General features: G+C 35.7%; 1 protein-coding gene across 2 annotated transcripts in view; it reads left to right on the top strand.

Annotated features, from left to right (window-relative positions):
• Window positions 1-16,218, top strand: part of EFCAB7 (EF-hand calcium binding domain 7) — a 58,494-nt gene that overhangs the window by 9,268 nt on the left and 33,008 nt on the right. For both annotated transcript variants that reach the window (XR_005719554.1, XM_040232679.1), the window contains exons 3-6: window positions 8,071-8,282; window positions 8,911-8,997; window positions 9,548-9,743; window positions 10,211-10,332. Coding sequence is in view for 1 of the 2 variants with exons in the window: in XM_040232679.1 (XP_040088613.1) it covers window positions 8,071-8,282; window positions 8,911-8,997; window positions 9,548-9,743; window positions 10,211-10,332 (617 nt within the window). In the remaining variant the exon portion in view is untranslated. The remainder of the gene's footprint in view (window positions 1-8,070; window positions 8,283-8,910; window positions 8,998-9,547; window positions 9,744-10,210; window positions 10,333-16,218) is intronic.

Below are 16,218 nucleotides of genomic sequence, written 5' to 3'. Positions count from 1 at the left end.
GTTCAATTTTGGTGGCTTTTTGTTTCCAGTAAACATACAGGTTTCTAGGACAGGAAACTTGTCCATTTCTTTTTGGTTGTCAAATTTGTTTTCATATGATTATTTCCTTATGGTGAGGTATCAGTTGTTATGTCTCTTTTTTTCATTTCTTATTTTATTTATTAGTGTTCTCTCTCCTCCTTGGTGAGCCTAGCCAGAGGTTTGTCAATCTTGTTTATCCATTCAAAGAACCAGATTTTGTTTTGTTTTCTTTTCTTTTACTTTTTCTATTTGTTTTAATCTCTATTTTATTTCCTTTCTGATCTCTATTACTTTCTTCTTTTTGCTGACTTTAGATATTGTTTGTTCTTCTTTCTCTAATTCTTTTAAGTGATAGGTTATTTGAGATTTTTCTTGTTTTGTGAGGAAGGTCATATTGCTTCCCTCATATGAATTTCCCTCTAATAATTGCTTTTTTTAAAAAAGTTATTGATTTTTTAATTGAAGGGTAATTGCTTTACAGAATTTTGTTGTTTTCTGTCGAACCTCAACATGAATCAGCCATAGGTATACATATATCTCCTCCCTTTTGAACCTCCCTCCCATCTCCTTCCCCATCCCCCCGACTCAGGTTGATACAGAGGCCCTGTTTGAGTTTCCTGAGTCATACAGAAAATTCCAGTTGGCTATCTATTTTACATATGGTAATATAAGTTTCTGTGTTACTCTTTCCATACATCTCACCCTATCCTCCCCTCTCCCCATGTCCATAAGTCTATTCTCTATGTCTGTTTCTTCATTGCTGCCCTGTAAATAAATTCTTCGGTACCATTTTTCTAGATTCCATATATATGCATTAGAATACAATATTTATCTTTCTTTCTGAGTTACTTCACTCTATATAATAGGTTCTACGTTTGTCCACCTCATTAGAACTGACTCAGATGTGTTCCTTTTTATGGCTGAGTAATATTCCATTGTGTATATGTACCACAACTTCTTTATCCATTCATCTGTCAATGGACATCTAGGTTGCTTCCATGTTCTAGCTATTGTAAATAGTGCTGCAATGAACAATGGGATACATGTGTCTTTTTCAATTTTGGTTTCTGCAGGGTATATGCCTAGGAGTGGGATTGCTCAGTCATGTGGTGGTTTTATTCCTAGCTTTTTAAGGAATCTCCATACCGTCTTTCATAGTGGCTATATCAATTTACATTCCCACCAACAGTGCAACAGATCTTTTCTCCACACCCTCCCCAGCATTTATTGTTTGTAAACTTTTTGATGGGGGCCATTCTGACTGGTGTGAGGTGATACCTCATTGTAGTTTTGATTTGCATTTCTCTAATAATGGGAGATGTTGAGCATCTTTTCATGTGTTTGTTAACCATCTCTATGTCGTCTTTGGAGAAATGTCTGTTTAGGTCTTTTTCCCTCTTTTTGATTGGGTTGTTTGTTTTTCTGGTGTTAAGTTGTATGAGCTACTTGTATATTTTGGAAATTAATCCTTTGTTAGTTGTTTCATTTGCAATTATTTTTTCCCATTCTGAGGGTTGTCTTTTCACCTTGCTTATAGTTTCCTTTGCTGTGCAAAAGCTTTTAAGTTTAATTAGGTCCCACTTGTTTACTTTTGCTTTTATTTCCATTACTCTAGGAGGTGTATCATAGAGGATCTTGCTTTGATTTATGTTATCGAGTGTTCTGCCTATGTTTCCTCTAAGAGTTTTATAGTTTCTTGTTTTACATTTAGGTCTTTAATCCACTTGAGTTTATCTTTGTGTATGGTGTTAGGAAGTGTTCTAATTTCATTCTTTTACATGTAGCTATCCAGTTTTCCCAGTACTATTTATTGAAGAGGCTGTCTTTGTCCCATTGTATATTCTAGTCTCCTTTGTCAAAAATAAGGTACCCATAGGTGCATGGGTTTATTTCTGGGCTTTCTATCTTGTTCCATTGGTCTATATTTCTGCTTTTCTGCAAGTACCATACTGTCTTGACAACTGTATCTTTGTAGTGTAATCTGAAGTCAGGAAGGTTGATTCCTCCAGCTCCATTCTTCTTTCTCAAGACTGCTTTGGCTACTCGGGGTCTTTTTTGTTTCCATATGAATTGTGAAATTTTTTGTTCTAGTTCTGTGAAAAATGCCATTGGTAATTTGATAGGGATCACACTGAATCTGTAGATTGCATTTGGTAGTAAAGTCATTTTCACAGTATTGATTCTTGCTACCCAGAAACATGGAATATCTCTACATCTGTTTATGTCATCTTTGTTTTCTTTCATTAGTGTGTTATAATTTTCTGTGTACAGTTCTCTTGTCTCCTTAGGTAAGTTTATTCCTAGATATTTTATTCTTTTTGTTGCAGTGGTGGATGGGATTGATTGCCTATTTCTCTTTCTGATTTTTCATTGTTAGTATATATAAATGCAAGTGATATCTGTGAATTGATTTTGTATCTTGCAACTTTGCTAAATTCACTGATTAGCTCTAGTAATTTTCTGATACTGTCTTTAGGGTTTTCTATGTACAGTATCATGTCATCTGCAAACAATGAGAGCTTTACTACTTCTTTTCCGATCTGGATTCCTTTTATTTCTTTTTCTTCTCTGATTGTGGTAGCTAGGACTTCCAGAACTATGTTGAATAATAGTGGTGAAAGTGGACACCCTTGTCTTGTTCCTGATCTTAGGGGGAATGCTTTCAGTTTTTTACCATTGAGAATAATGTTTGCTGTAGCTTATTATATATGGCCTTTACTGTGTTGAGGTAGGTTCCTTCTATGCCCATTTTTTGAAGTGTTTTAATTATAAATGGGTGCTGAATTTTGTCAAAGGCTTTTTCTGCATCTATTGAGATTATCATATGTTTTTTATCTTTCAGTTTGTTCATATGGTGTGTCACATTGATTGATTTGTGTATATTGAAGAATCCTTGTGTCCCTGGAATAAACCCAGCTTGATCATGGTGCACGAGCTTTTTCATGTGTTGCTGAATTCTGTTTGCTAAAATTTTGTTGGGGATTTTTGCATCTATGTTCGTCAGTGATGTTGGCCTGTAGTTTTCTTTTTGTGTGTTGTCTTTGTCTGGTTTTGGTATCAGGGTGAAGGTGGCCTCGTAGAATGAGTTTGAAAGTGTTCCTTCCGCTGCAATTTTTTGAAAGTTTTAAAAGGATAGGCATTAGCTCTTCTCTAAATGTTTGATAGAATTCTCGTGTGAAACCACCTGGTACTGGGCTTTTATTTTTTGGGAGATTTTTTTTATCACAGCCTCAATTTCAGTGCTTGTATTTGGGTTGTTCATCATTTCTATTTCTTACTGGTTCAATCTTGGAAGATCGAACTTTTCTAAGAATCTGTCCATTTCTTCCAGGTTATCCATTGTATTGCCATATAGTTGTTCATAAAAGTCTCTTATAATCCTTTGTATTTCTGCATTGTCTGTTGTAACCTCTCCTTTTTCATTTCTAATTTTGTTGATTTGATTCTTCTCTCTTTTTTTCTTGATAAGTCTGGCTAAAGGTTTGTCAATTTTATTTATCTTCTCAAAGAACCAGCTTTTAGTTTTATCTGATAACTGTTTTTTTATGCATCCCATGATTTTGTATGGTTGAGTTTTCTATTATATTTTAAACTCTTCTGGTTGCAGATATCCCACAAACCAGTGAATTTGGTCCTTACTAGGTGTGTCAAATGATGTGGTGGTCTTTAGTCTTGAGAGGGGTGGTAAACAGAAATACCAGATAATATTATATTCATGTCAATATCATCAAGGCAAATAACTTTGAGTAGAGAAACTGAGTTATTTTATCAACTTCAGAAGCAGTTTCCTGAAATAAAAATTTGACATATTTTTGCAACAAGGTCTTAGATTTGTATGCAGTAAGATTTCTATTTGAGGAAGTGCATTTTAGGAAATATAAAATTTCAAATCATTGCAATTTATATTTTATTATAAATTATAATTTGAGTTTTTTCTCTGCTTTTGAAAGTTGATTGAGATCATGAATTTACTAAGTTTAAAAGTTTAACATGCCTTCTGCTACTGTGGCATTTCAGTTCAGTTCAGTTCAGTCGCTCAGTCGTGTCTGACTCTTTGCGACTCCATGAATCACAGCACGCCAGGCCTCCCTGTCCATCACCAACTCCCGGAGTTGACTCAAACTCATGTCCATCAAGTCAGTGATGCCATCCAGCCATCTCATCCTCTGTCGTCCCCTTCACTTCCTGCCCCCAATCACTCCCAGCATCAGAGTCTTTTCCAATGAGTCAGGTCTTCACATGAGGTGGCCAAAGTATTGGAGTTTCAGCTTTAGCATCATTCCTTCCAAAGAAATCCCAGGGCTGATCTCCTTCAGAATGGACTGGTTGGATCTCCTTGCAGTCCAAGGGACTCTCAAGAGTCTTCTCCAACAACACAGTTCAAAAGCTGTGACATTTAGTTTGTGTTAATAAATCAATAAGTTTTTATTACTCAGGTGCTATCAGTCTTACAGAATTATCTGGGAGGATAATAATGCAATGCTTACCTTTTCAGCTTTTGGTTTTATTGTAGAATAGTCTGTAAAATTGCAATGATAGCTTTCAGATAATCTAGATTTTTAAAAACTGGTTTTGTGAACCAGTGATGTCTCTTTCTTAACTATTATGCTTTTCATTTGTATCCGTCCACCTCTTATGTACATACCATGTGCTTTGACATTCCACTTCAAAATAGGATAAAGCAGTTTCTTTTTCTTTCCCCAAAGTTTCTTTTTGTCCTCCCAACTTACCAGTAATATAGGTATTATAAACTCATGTCAAAGCTTAAAATAAACCCTGGCAAAAGGTCAGTATTTTGGTGTAAACCCTTAACCATCTACAGTTACACAGTTTTTTCACTGTTTGTTGTCATTGTTGTTGTTCAGTAGCTAAGTTGTGTACAACTCTTGGGGACCTGGTGGGCTGCAGCATGCCAGGCTCCTCTGTCCTCTGCTATCTCCTAGAGTTTGCTCACATTCATGTTCATTGAGTTGGTGATGCTATCCAACCATCTCATCCTCTGCCACTCCCTTCTCCTTTTCATCATTATTGGACTTAATAATGAGCTTCAATTCTAAAACTAAAAACTAAAGTTAGATTAGTATTTACTAAACTTTACATATTTCTTAGATATGGGAATGTATAACTAGTACATATTTTGGCATAATTTTATTCTGAGAAAGTTGTTCTTTTAAACAACTTAATAGTATATTTAAAAAGTATTTTATTATTGAAGATACCAACAAGCATTTGAGCTGCCACTTGTGGGAAAGACTTATACATCCATTTTCGCAGAGCTGGACAGAAAAAACACCCTTTTCCAACAACACAAGAGACAGCTCTACATATGGACATCACCAAATGGTCAATACCAAAATTAGATTGGTTACATTGTTTGCAGCCAAAGATGGGAAACTCTATACAGTTAGCAAAAACAAGACTTGGAGCTGACTGTGTCTCAAATCATCAGCTCCTTATAGCAAAATTCAGGCTTAAACTAAAGAAAGTGAGGAAAACCACTGAGTCCTTCAGGTATGACCTAAATCATACCCCCATAAATCAAATCCCTTATGATTATACAGTAGAGGTGGTGAATAGATTCAAGGGGTTAGATCTGGTAGACAGAGTGCCTAAAGAACTATGGACGGAGGTTTGTAACATTGTACAGGAGACAGTGACCAAAACCATCCCAAAGAAATGTAAGAAGGCAAAGTGTTTGTCTAAGGAAATGGCTGGGGAAAGACGAGAAGCGAAACACAAAGGAGAAAGGGGAGGGTATACCCAACTGAATGCAGAATTTCAGAGAATAGCAAGGAGAAAGAAGGGCTTCTTAAATGAACAGTGCAAAGAAACAGAGGAAACTAATAGAATGGGGAAAATTAGACGTCTCTTCAAGAAAATTGGAAATCTTAAAGGAACATTTCATGCAAGGAGGGGTATGATAACGGACAGAAATGTAAAGGACCTAACAGAGGCAGAACAGATTAAGAAGAGGTGGCAAGAATACACAGAACTGTACAAAAAAGGTCTTAATAACCCACCATAACCATGATGGTTTGGTCACTCACCTAGAGCCAGACATCCTGGAGTCTTAAATCAAGTGTGCCTTAGGAAGATTACTACCAACAAAGCTAGTAGAGTTGATGGAATTCCAGCTGAGCTGTTTCAAATCCTTAAAGATGATGCTGTTAAAGTGCTGTACTCAATATGTCAGCAAATTTGGAAAACTCGGCGGTGGCCACAAGACTGGAAAAGGTCAGTTTTCATCCCAATTCCAAAGAAGGGCAGTACTAAAGAATGTTCAGACTATTGAACAATCGCATTCACTTCCCATGCTGGTAAGGTTACTTTTAAAATCCTTCAAGCTACTTCAGCAGTACTTGAATTAAAAACTTCAAGATGTACAGGCTAGGTTTAGAAAAGGCAGAGGAACCAGAGATCAAATTGCCAACATCTATTGGATTATAGAGAAAGCAAGGGAATTCCAGAAAAACACCTACTGCTGTTTCTTTGACTACACAAAAACATTTGTGTGGATCACAACACATTTTGGAAAATTCTTAAAGAGATGGGAATACCAGACCACCTTACCTGCCTCCTGAGAAATCTGTATGTAAGCCAAGAAACAGGAGTTAGAACCTTACATGGAATAACTGACTGGTTTAAAATTCAGAAAGAAGTACAAGGCTCTATATTGTCACCCTCTTGTTTAACTTTTATGCAGGGTACATCATGTGAATTGCCAGGCTGGAGGAAGTTCAAGCTGGAATCAAGATTGCCAGGAGAAATATCAATAACCTAAAATATGCAGATGATACCACCATAATGGCAGAAAGTAAAGAGGAACTTAAGAGCCTCTTGATGAGGGTAAAAGAGGAGAGTGAAAAACCTGGCTTAAAACTCAACATTCAAAAAATAAAGATCATGGCATCTGGTTCCATCATTTCATAATGAGTAGAGGGGAAAAAGTGGAAGTAGTGACAAATTTTTCTCTTCTTGGGCTCCAAAATCACTGTGGATGGTGACTGCAGCCGTGAAATTAGAAGACACTTGCTTCTTGAAAGGAAAGCTATGCCAAACCTAGATAGCATATTAAAAAGCAAAGACAATCACTTTGCCGACAAATGTCCATATCGTCAAAGCTGTAGTCTTGCCAGTAGTCATGTACAGATGTGAGAATTGGACCTTAAAGAAGGCTGAGTGCTTAAGAATTGATACTTTCATTTGAACTGTGGTGCCAGAGAAGACTCTTGAGAGTCCCTGGGACAGCAAGGAGATCAAACCAGTCCATCCTAAAGGAAATCAACCGTGAATATGCGTTGGAAGGACTGATGCTGAGGCTGAAGCTCCAGTAGGTTGCCCCCTGATGCGAAGAGCTGACTCATTGGAAAAGACCCTTATGCTGGGAAAGATTGAAGGCAAAAAGAGAAGAGAGTGACAGAAGATGAGATGTTTAGATAGTATCACCAATTCAATGGACATGAACTTGGGCGAGCTCCAGGAGATAGTGAAGGACAAGGAGGCCTGGTGTTCATAGGGTTGCAAAGAGTTGGATGTGACTTAGTGACAGAACAACAACGATGAATATTTTAGACATCATGACATTGACAGTAATATTCTCAAACTAATGATTTCCTCATAATTAAGATATTTGTTGAACCAGAAAAATAATAAATTATTCATTTTCTTTATTCTTATGTCCTCAAAACAATTAAGTTAATGGTTGTTTTTAATGTTTTTTTCCACCAGGCATTCTTATGAGGTAAATCAGATATTATCAATTAATTAAATTATGTAAGTTGGGAATAATGTCAGAATGGGAAGAACCTATTTAATGCTGGCATTAATACATTGAGAATTTGTAGCTGGTATAATTACATATATGTATATTTTCATATTTGAAAGTCAGGCATGTATTGATTTCACTAGACTATCAACACCAAAGTTAATATATTGGTATGTGTGTACTTTTATATAACATTATAATGTATAATGATTTAAAGAAAAAATACACTTAAAATACTAATTCCAGATGTTACTGTAACAAATACTACTTGTTTTATTGGGCAGCTCTTCAGCACGCAGGAAGAAATCCATCCCAAAAGACCATTAATAAGTATTGGACTCCTCAAACTGCCAAACTGAATTTTGATGATTTTTGTATAATTTTAAGAAAGGAAAAACCAACCTCAAAAGCAGAATTGCTAAAATCATTTAAGCAATTAGATGTAAATGATAATGGCTCTATTTTACACACTGATCTTTATAAACTTCTAACAAAGGTAAGATCTGTCAAACAGTTTTATAATATGCCTATTTTGCAAAACAACTTGGAATCTAGCTTTGGCTACCAAAGTCCACGTGAGAAATAACTGGTTCACTGGCAGGTGAAATGAATCACCTATATATTGTTTGTAAAGTACTTAAGGATCCTTCTATATGAAGCATGCTTTTTTAAAAAAAGAGAAAGTATAAAATTGAGCCTATGTTGTAATCCTCTTGTGCTCCTTTGCAATTCTTTCCTGCCAGAACAATTTGTAAATCAGTGATAAGTTCATATGTGATAAGTAAAAGGGAACTAAAGTATAAATGAGATTCAGAAACCATTCTGTTTCTTGGTACAACATGAGAAAGTATTCTTACTCTAAATTTAATAGTTATTACTGAATCTATGATATATATATTTGAGATTTAGTAAACAGATTCAGTTTTTATATACTTTATAAAATTTAATAAAATTGTGAAATTTTATTTTATGTAATGGGTTCATTCTTGCTTGACATTATACTCATTCTGAGATTTTTAATGAAACATATATTCAAACTTACTTACAGAAAAGATTTAAATTTCCATTCTCCCCATACATGACAAAGAAATCATCATGTTGCTTTAAATACTTTTTTCTTCCAGAAAGGTGAGAAGATGACTCGAGAAGAAGTAAATGCCATAATAAATTTGGCTGATGTAAATGCAGATGGAAAATTTGACTATATCAAGGTACATAAGCTCATTCTGACGTAAATTTACTTACTGGATAGAAGAGGTATTTTTAAAGAGGCATATCATTTAAATATTGACAATAATATATATATGTACTAATTTTACTTGAAATTTAGTCTCTCCAGTTCAATTGTAATCTGATGACTACATTAAAAATAATATTATCAAGTTAAAATACATGCATGTGCATACACACACAAACACACACTCTCTTCTCTGAAATATGCCTTTTCGAGAATGGAAGAATCATAAAAATTATTTAGAACAAATACAAGCCTACACATGTCTTGTAGAAAAATAATAATAAATCACCTCTCTTTGTGTAACATTTTATTTTCATTCAGGGTATGGCCTCCTCATTGAATTATGGCTGCATTTCACTAGGGCACTTGAGGGTGGTCAATCTGATTCAAGAAAATAAAATGAGTAACCTAGTTCAATAGGAAATATATTCCATCTATCAGTCTTGCCTACTAATGTACATTTTCTCCTCCCAAATGTATGATTGAATGTTTTATCCACTGGAATACTTTTTTGTTTCCTGTAGTTTTGTAAATTATATATGGCAACCAATGAACAGTGTCTCAAAACAGCTCTAGAAAAATTGGAGGTTGACAGTAAACTGAGGTGTCAACAGTTTGGAAGCCACATGGAAGGGTCCCCTGAAAGGGACCCATCACCAGTACCAAAAGCATCACCTAGACACATAAGAAAAACTGATCAGGAATCATTCTCAAATAAAGGTATTTACTTTTCTGTTAAGAATTAAGGATCATAGATAAATTTTTCCTTCTGTCTTAGCTTATCAGTGATAAATGAAAACCTAACTTTTGATAGCTACTGTTTCTGGACTCACTTAACTATAAAAATCTAGTAAAGTAAAATTTTATTATGGAACTTGACTTGGCTATGCTCATTATGTTTTATTAAAACTAAAATTTCAGGCAAAAAAATGGCATATTTAAATAAAGAATCTTATTAGTAGGTCTTAAATTCTAAATTAAATAAATCTTATTAGTAGATCATAAGTTAAAATCATAAAGAGCCATTAAAGCCTTATAAATATAAAATCTTTTAAGTTTATTTCAATAGGAAGAACAAAGAGAATGAAATTAATATATAGGCCTTTCATACTACACTCTGTTTAGAAACAGACTTATTATTGACAGCTTTTCATAATGTAAGACTAAATAACTATTACTTCTTACAGGTGACACCAGGAATTCTTCACTGGCAACAGCCAGACAGTTCAAAACATCTGTTTCCTTAACAGTTACCATGGGTGCTGATAGTAATCAAAACTCAAAGTTAATTGAGCCATACTCAATAAAGGTAAAGTATTTTAAATGAATAGATACAACTTTTTCTGAAAACAAATTTGACATTAAATTTATTAATGACTATTTAGTGTTTACAGAGAATAGGTAAAGTTTATGAAGTAATTCTTTGAGGATTTTTGGGGATCACAGCATTTCTATCTGTAAGCCAATTCTAATAAGTTTAATGATGAATAGGAATATTAAAAGGACTTCAGTTTAGAAATAACAATTCTTCAATTTTTGAACTTGATGAAGAGATTATGAATGTACTTTGCCAAGCAGTTTTTTAGTTTTAACAAATACTTTTAATAGGTCCTTCTTATAAATAAATCATTCATTCGGTATCAAGTTCCTTTGAGAGAAAGACAGCAAAGTCACTTTGCTAAGTCAATATTTGTAGAGTGTTAATATTGATCTTCTTCCTTTGTTTTTCCTTTCTAGACTCAACCTTTACTAGTTTTCTTTCAACAGAAAATAATAGCTACAGAAATATAAAACATTAACTGGAAACTGCTAGGATACATTAAAAATGTGTATCTAGGGACCTCTGTGAAAGGGGGGAAAATGGTTATGACCACATACTATAACTGCTGTTAGAAAACTGAACTGATTGTTCTCAAGAGCTACATTTTTGTTTCAAATAACAACTCTGTATTTGTTATTGAACTCTGAAGTCCCTTATATCTTTAAATTGCTAGACAGTGACATTTGTTCTATATTAAAATTTTAAAACATATCTCAAAGGAATTTTGTTCAGACTGTTTAGGAATCTGTACACCCCAAGCAATTTGGTGTGCATGTCCAACATGTTCACACACAATATTTAGTGTTCCAACAATATTATTTTCCACCGATGGAAGCTTTCTGTATTTTGCAACTAAATTAAATGCTAATGAAATCAACTTAGTTAAATAATTGTTGTTTACCTGGTATAATTATATACATAAATATAATTTTAGCCAATATAAATAAAAATTTATTCTATCCATGTGGCTATGAGGGTAAAGCATTTAAATATTAATGTGGGTTATATTAAGGCCAACTTTTTCTGTGCTTCATGCTGTTATTAATTGGGCCCACACCAACAAATATTCATTAAAAAGGTAACAATGCAAACTATTTTTAGTGTAGTGGGCACTGAATAAAAAAATGAAGATTTCTGTTTGATTATTAATAATATACCAAGTTAGAGTAGCATAATATTTCATTTATTAATTCATTTATTCAACAGATATTTATTTATGCCTTGCCACACAGCTTGTGGGATCTTAGTTCCCTGATCAGGAATTGAACCCAAGTTCTCAGCTGTGAAAACATGGAGTCTTAACCACTGGACTGCTAGGGAATTCCCATGACAACAAATATTTATTGAATGACTATTTTGTGCCAAGCACTGTTCTAAGGTGCTGGTTAAAACCTTAGAATGGACAGACCTGTGTCTAAATTTTAGCTTTGTCACTTAATAACTGTGTGACCTTTGATAAGGTAGTCAGCAGCCCTTCTGAGTTTTAGTTTCCTTATCTGTAAATTGGAAGTAGTTATATTTAGTGTGTTTTTTAAAGATTTAAACAACTAACGTATATAAAGAAGGCAATGGCACCCCACCCCAGTACTCTTGCCTGGAAAATCCCATGGACAGAGGAGCCTGGTGGGCTGCAGTCAATGGAGTCGCTAAGAGTCGGACACAACTGAGCGACTTCCCTTTCACTTTTCACTTTCATGCGTTGGAGAAGGAAATGGCAACCCACTCCAGTGTTCTTGCCTGGAGAATCCCAGGGACCAGGGAGCTTGGTGGGCTGCCTTCTACGGGGTCACACAGAGTCGGACGTGACTGAAGTGACTTAGCAGCAGCACAGCAACATATATAAACCATTTGTCACAGTGCCAAGGATGTATTAATAGTTTTACTTTAATAAATAATATTGTCAATATTATAAGAAAGTGAAGTCACTCAGTCATGTCCAACTCTTTGCAACCCCATGGACTGTAGCCTACCAAGCACCTCCGTCCATGAGATTTTCCAGGCAAGAGTACTGGAGTGGGTTGCCATTTCCTTCTCCAGGGGATCTTCCCGACCCAGGGATCAAACCCAGGTCTCCTGCATTGCAGGCAGATGCTTTATGGTCTGAGCCACCAGGGCAGTCCAAAGTGAAGTTGCTCAGTCGTGTCCAACTCTTTGCAACCCCATGGACTATACAGTCCATGGAATTCTCCAGGCCAGAATATTGGAATAACATTACAGCTGGATTCTTTACCAGCTGAGCGCAAGAATACTGGAGTGGGTAGCCTATCCCTTCTCCAGCGGATCTTCCCAACCCAGAAATCGAACCAGGGTCTCCTGCATTTCAGGTGGATTCTTTACCAACTGAGCCATCAGGGAAACCCAGTATTATTATGGAACAAAGAAATTACTGCAGGTCTTAATATGGGAATGACATGATGAAAGATAATTTAAGAAAAGTTATTCTACTATTGTATTGGGTTTCCCTGGTAGCTCAGAGATGAAAGCATCTGCCTGCAATGTGGGAGACCCGGGTTCGATCCCTGGGTTGGGAAGATCCCCTGGAGAAGGAAATGACAACCCACTCCAGTATTCTTGCCTGGAGAATCCCATGGACGGAGGACCCTGGTGGGCTACAGTCCATGGGGTCGCAAAGAATCAGATACGACTGAGTATTCTATATGGAGGCTTCAAATTAGGGAGACTATTGAGAGGGTGATAGAGGACAGCTAGGCCAAGGGTAGTACCTGAACATAGTAAGGAAGGGACAGATCTAACAGACTGGTGGTCCCCAGCCTTTTTGGCATCAGGGACCCGTTTCATGGAAAACAATTTTTCCGTGGACCAGGCCAGGTGGGGAATGATTTCAGGATGATTCAAGTGCATTACATTTATTGTGCACTTTATTTCTATTCTTTGGCTATCTCAGGATATTCCACCTTGACCTTTGGGTTAGGGTTTGCTCTCTTGTGAGAATCTCATGCTGCTGCTGATCTGACAGGAGGCAGAGCTCAGGCAGGAATGCAAGCGATGGGAAGCACTGTAAATACAGATGAAACTTGGCTCCCTCTCCTGCTATTCACCTCTTGCTGTGCAGCCTTGGGGCTGGGGACTCCTATAATAGACAAGGCCAAAATTAATCTGTAGGCCATAGTGATTGTGTAACAGAAGACTAAATTTTTGTATCTAATGACATCAAGAACAAGGAAAGGTATTTAGGTATTAGGAATTAGGTGAGAGGTAGTAGGAGAATTTAATGATTGAATGAAGAAGGCATACTGTCAACTTGTAAATTCTGTGACTTTCATATAAAATCTAATGTCTTTTGGAAATACTTCATAGCTTTCATATTTCTTACCTGACATTTTCTTGTCCTTTTCCTAATCTTGATATTGCCTACTGTTTTGTATTCTCTAATATTTCTTACATGAGCAGAAATGGTTTTTTTAAAAATCTGTGATCCTTTTGTTATTCAGCAGAATTTAGTTCTTTGTTTGCATTTTACTTTGAGGTTACTTTTAAATTTTTCTTAAGTTTTATATGTTTCTTAAGTTTCACAACTCTAAAAAGTACTTGGTTAGGAATATAGTTATTGTCTAATTTGTTTTAATTGAGATTGGTAGAAAAACTTCATAAGATAATTATTAAATTTTCTTCAAGTACTTTAAATCTATTTTAAACAAGTTTACTATCTCAATTTTATGTATAGTGGAGAAGCATGGAATTGGGACAGATAAGAAGGGTCTTTTCAGAAATTAGAAAATTGTTGTAATGGAGTATGCATAAGCCAGATTGTAAACCATAAATCCACACAAATGATAAAATACTTGAATTACACCCTTCAAGGAGGAAGAAATATAACCTTTACAGGAACTATACATGTATTACTTTCTGTATGCTATACATAGGTACTGTATCACTGTTCTTTTCTCAGCCCTCAATTCTATCTAAATATTTACTTTAGATGTTATCATGTACAGGGGATGTCAGAAATTTTTCTTTGAGAGAATAGCTTCAGTTGACAGTCATGGCTAAAATTAGAGAAAGTCATGAATTTTAAATTCCAGAGATTCAGTATTATATCCAGACTCCTAGTTAGAAATGCCTACATATATTTTACATATATGTGCCATGTGCTTAGTCGCTGAGTTGTGTCCAACTCTTTGTGACCCCATGGACTGTAGTCCACTCTGTCCATGGGATTCTCCAGGCAAGACTACTGGAGTGGGTTGCCATGCCCTTCTCCAGGGGATCTTCCCAACCTAGGGGTCAAACCCAGGTCTTCTGCACTGCAGGCAGATTCGTTACCATCTGAGCCACCAGGAAAGCTCATTTTACATATATATAGTATAATATGTGTATAACATATAAGTTATATATGTAAAACAAGAAAAATATAAACATTTTATTCTTGAAACGGTTGTCTAACTTAATTTTTATGAAAGCTCCAGAAAATTTTCTTATAAAAGTCTCATATTTTCAAAATGTTGATCAGTTCAACTTGTTGATTAGTTTGGCAATCCATATCAAATTTTTCCCTTACAAATCATCTATTTAACCTCTTGTTTTTAAGTATGTACAGTTTATAATTCTTTAATAACAAAAGTTCAATAGCAGTCTGTTTACTTACTTTTCTTAACAGACAGCAAATAGCCTTCTAATAATATAATATAAGGTATCTTTATAAGAAACAAGTGATGTTGATGATAGTGATGATGACATACAAGTTCCTCTTTTGACCAAGTGCACTGAACTGATAGCTGATGAAGGGCTTCCCAGGGAGCGCTGCTGCTGCTGCTGCTGCTAAGTCACGTCAGTCGTGTCCGACTCTGTGTGACCCCATAGACGGCAGCCCACCAGGCTCCCCCGTCCCTGGGATTCTCCAGGCAAGAACACTGGAGTGTGTTGCCATTTCCTTCTCCAATGCATGAAAGTGAAAAGTGAAAGGGAAGTCGCTCAGTCGTGTCCGACCCTCAGCGACCCTGTGGACTGCAGCCCACCAGGCTCCTCTGTCCATGGGAGTTTCCAGGCAAGAGTACTGGAGTGGGGCGCCATTGCCTTCTCTATTCCAGGGAGCACTAGTAGTAAAGAACCCTCCTGCCAATGCAGGAGACATAAGAGATGTGGGTTTGATGCCTGTTCAGGAAGATCTCCTGGAGGAGAGCTTGGCAACCCATTCCAGTGTTCTTGCCTGGAAAATCCATGGACAGAGGAGCATGGCAGGCTACAGTTCATGGGGTTGCAAAAAATCGGACATGACTGAAGCGACTTAGCATGCACACAGACATGGCAGACCGACTGCTTAATAATTCTGCCTCACCTAAACCTTTAATAATGCAGAATTGTATGTCAAAACAAATTAAATTCTCTACAGTGTTCCAGGAAAAAATATAATTTTACTGATATATTTGTTTTTGGTAGCTAGAATTTTCAACTTTCCTATTTTTAATTTATGCTTTTAGCATTTCCTTATACATTGTGACTGGAAAAATATTTGTGTATGACAAATGAATTTTTTCCTTTTGTATGAATTTACCTGAATTGGTAGAATATAGCACCACCTTATGCCCTGTGTAAGAATTACAAGCTCCTGTTTTATTTCTGCTTTATATGGTCAAAGATTATACATGGAATTTCTTACTCTAGCATGCTAAGATTTTATTTTTTAAACTGAACCTTCTTCCATTTTTCTCATAACACTCAAGCTGTCAACTTAATCTATAATCCTTTCAAATTAATTTATTTGAATGAGCCAGATATTTTGTCAGTACTTTTTTCTTTTAATTTATAACATTTTAGTATAGGTCCTAGAGAAAAAGCTTTGTGTGATTGAAAGTCTATTTGTTTTAAAGGAAATTTGGGGTTGAATAAGCATTGTGTATTTAATAACTCTGATAG

The sequence above is a fragment of the Oryx dammah genome, unplaced genomic scaffold (assembly GCF_014754425.2).
Source record: "Oryx dammah isolate SB20612 unplaced genomic scaffold, SCBI_Odam_1.1 HiC_scaffold_28, whole genome shotgun sequence".
Classification (NCBI taxonomy): Eukaryota; Metazoa; Chordata; class Mammalia; order Artiodactyla; family Bovidae; genus Oryx; species Oryx dammah.
Note: the sequence above shows the minus strand (reverse complement) of the source record. Positions and strands in the feature narration are given on the sequence as shown.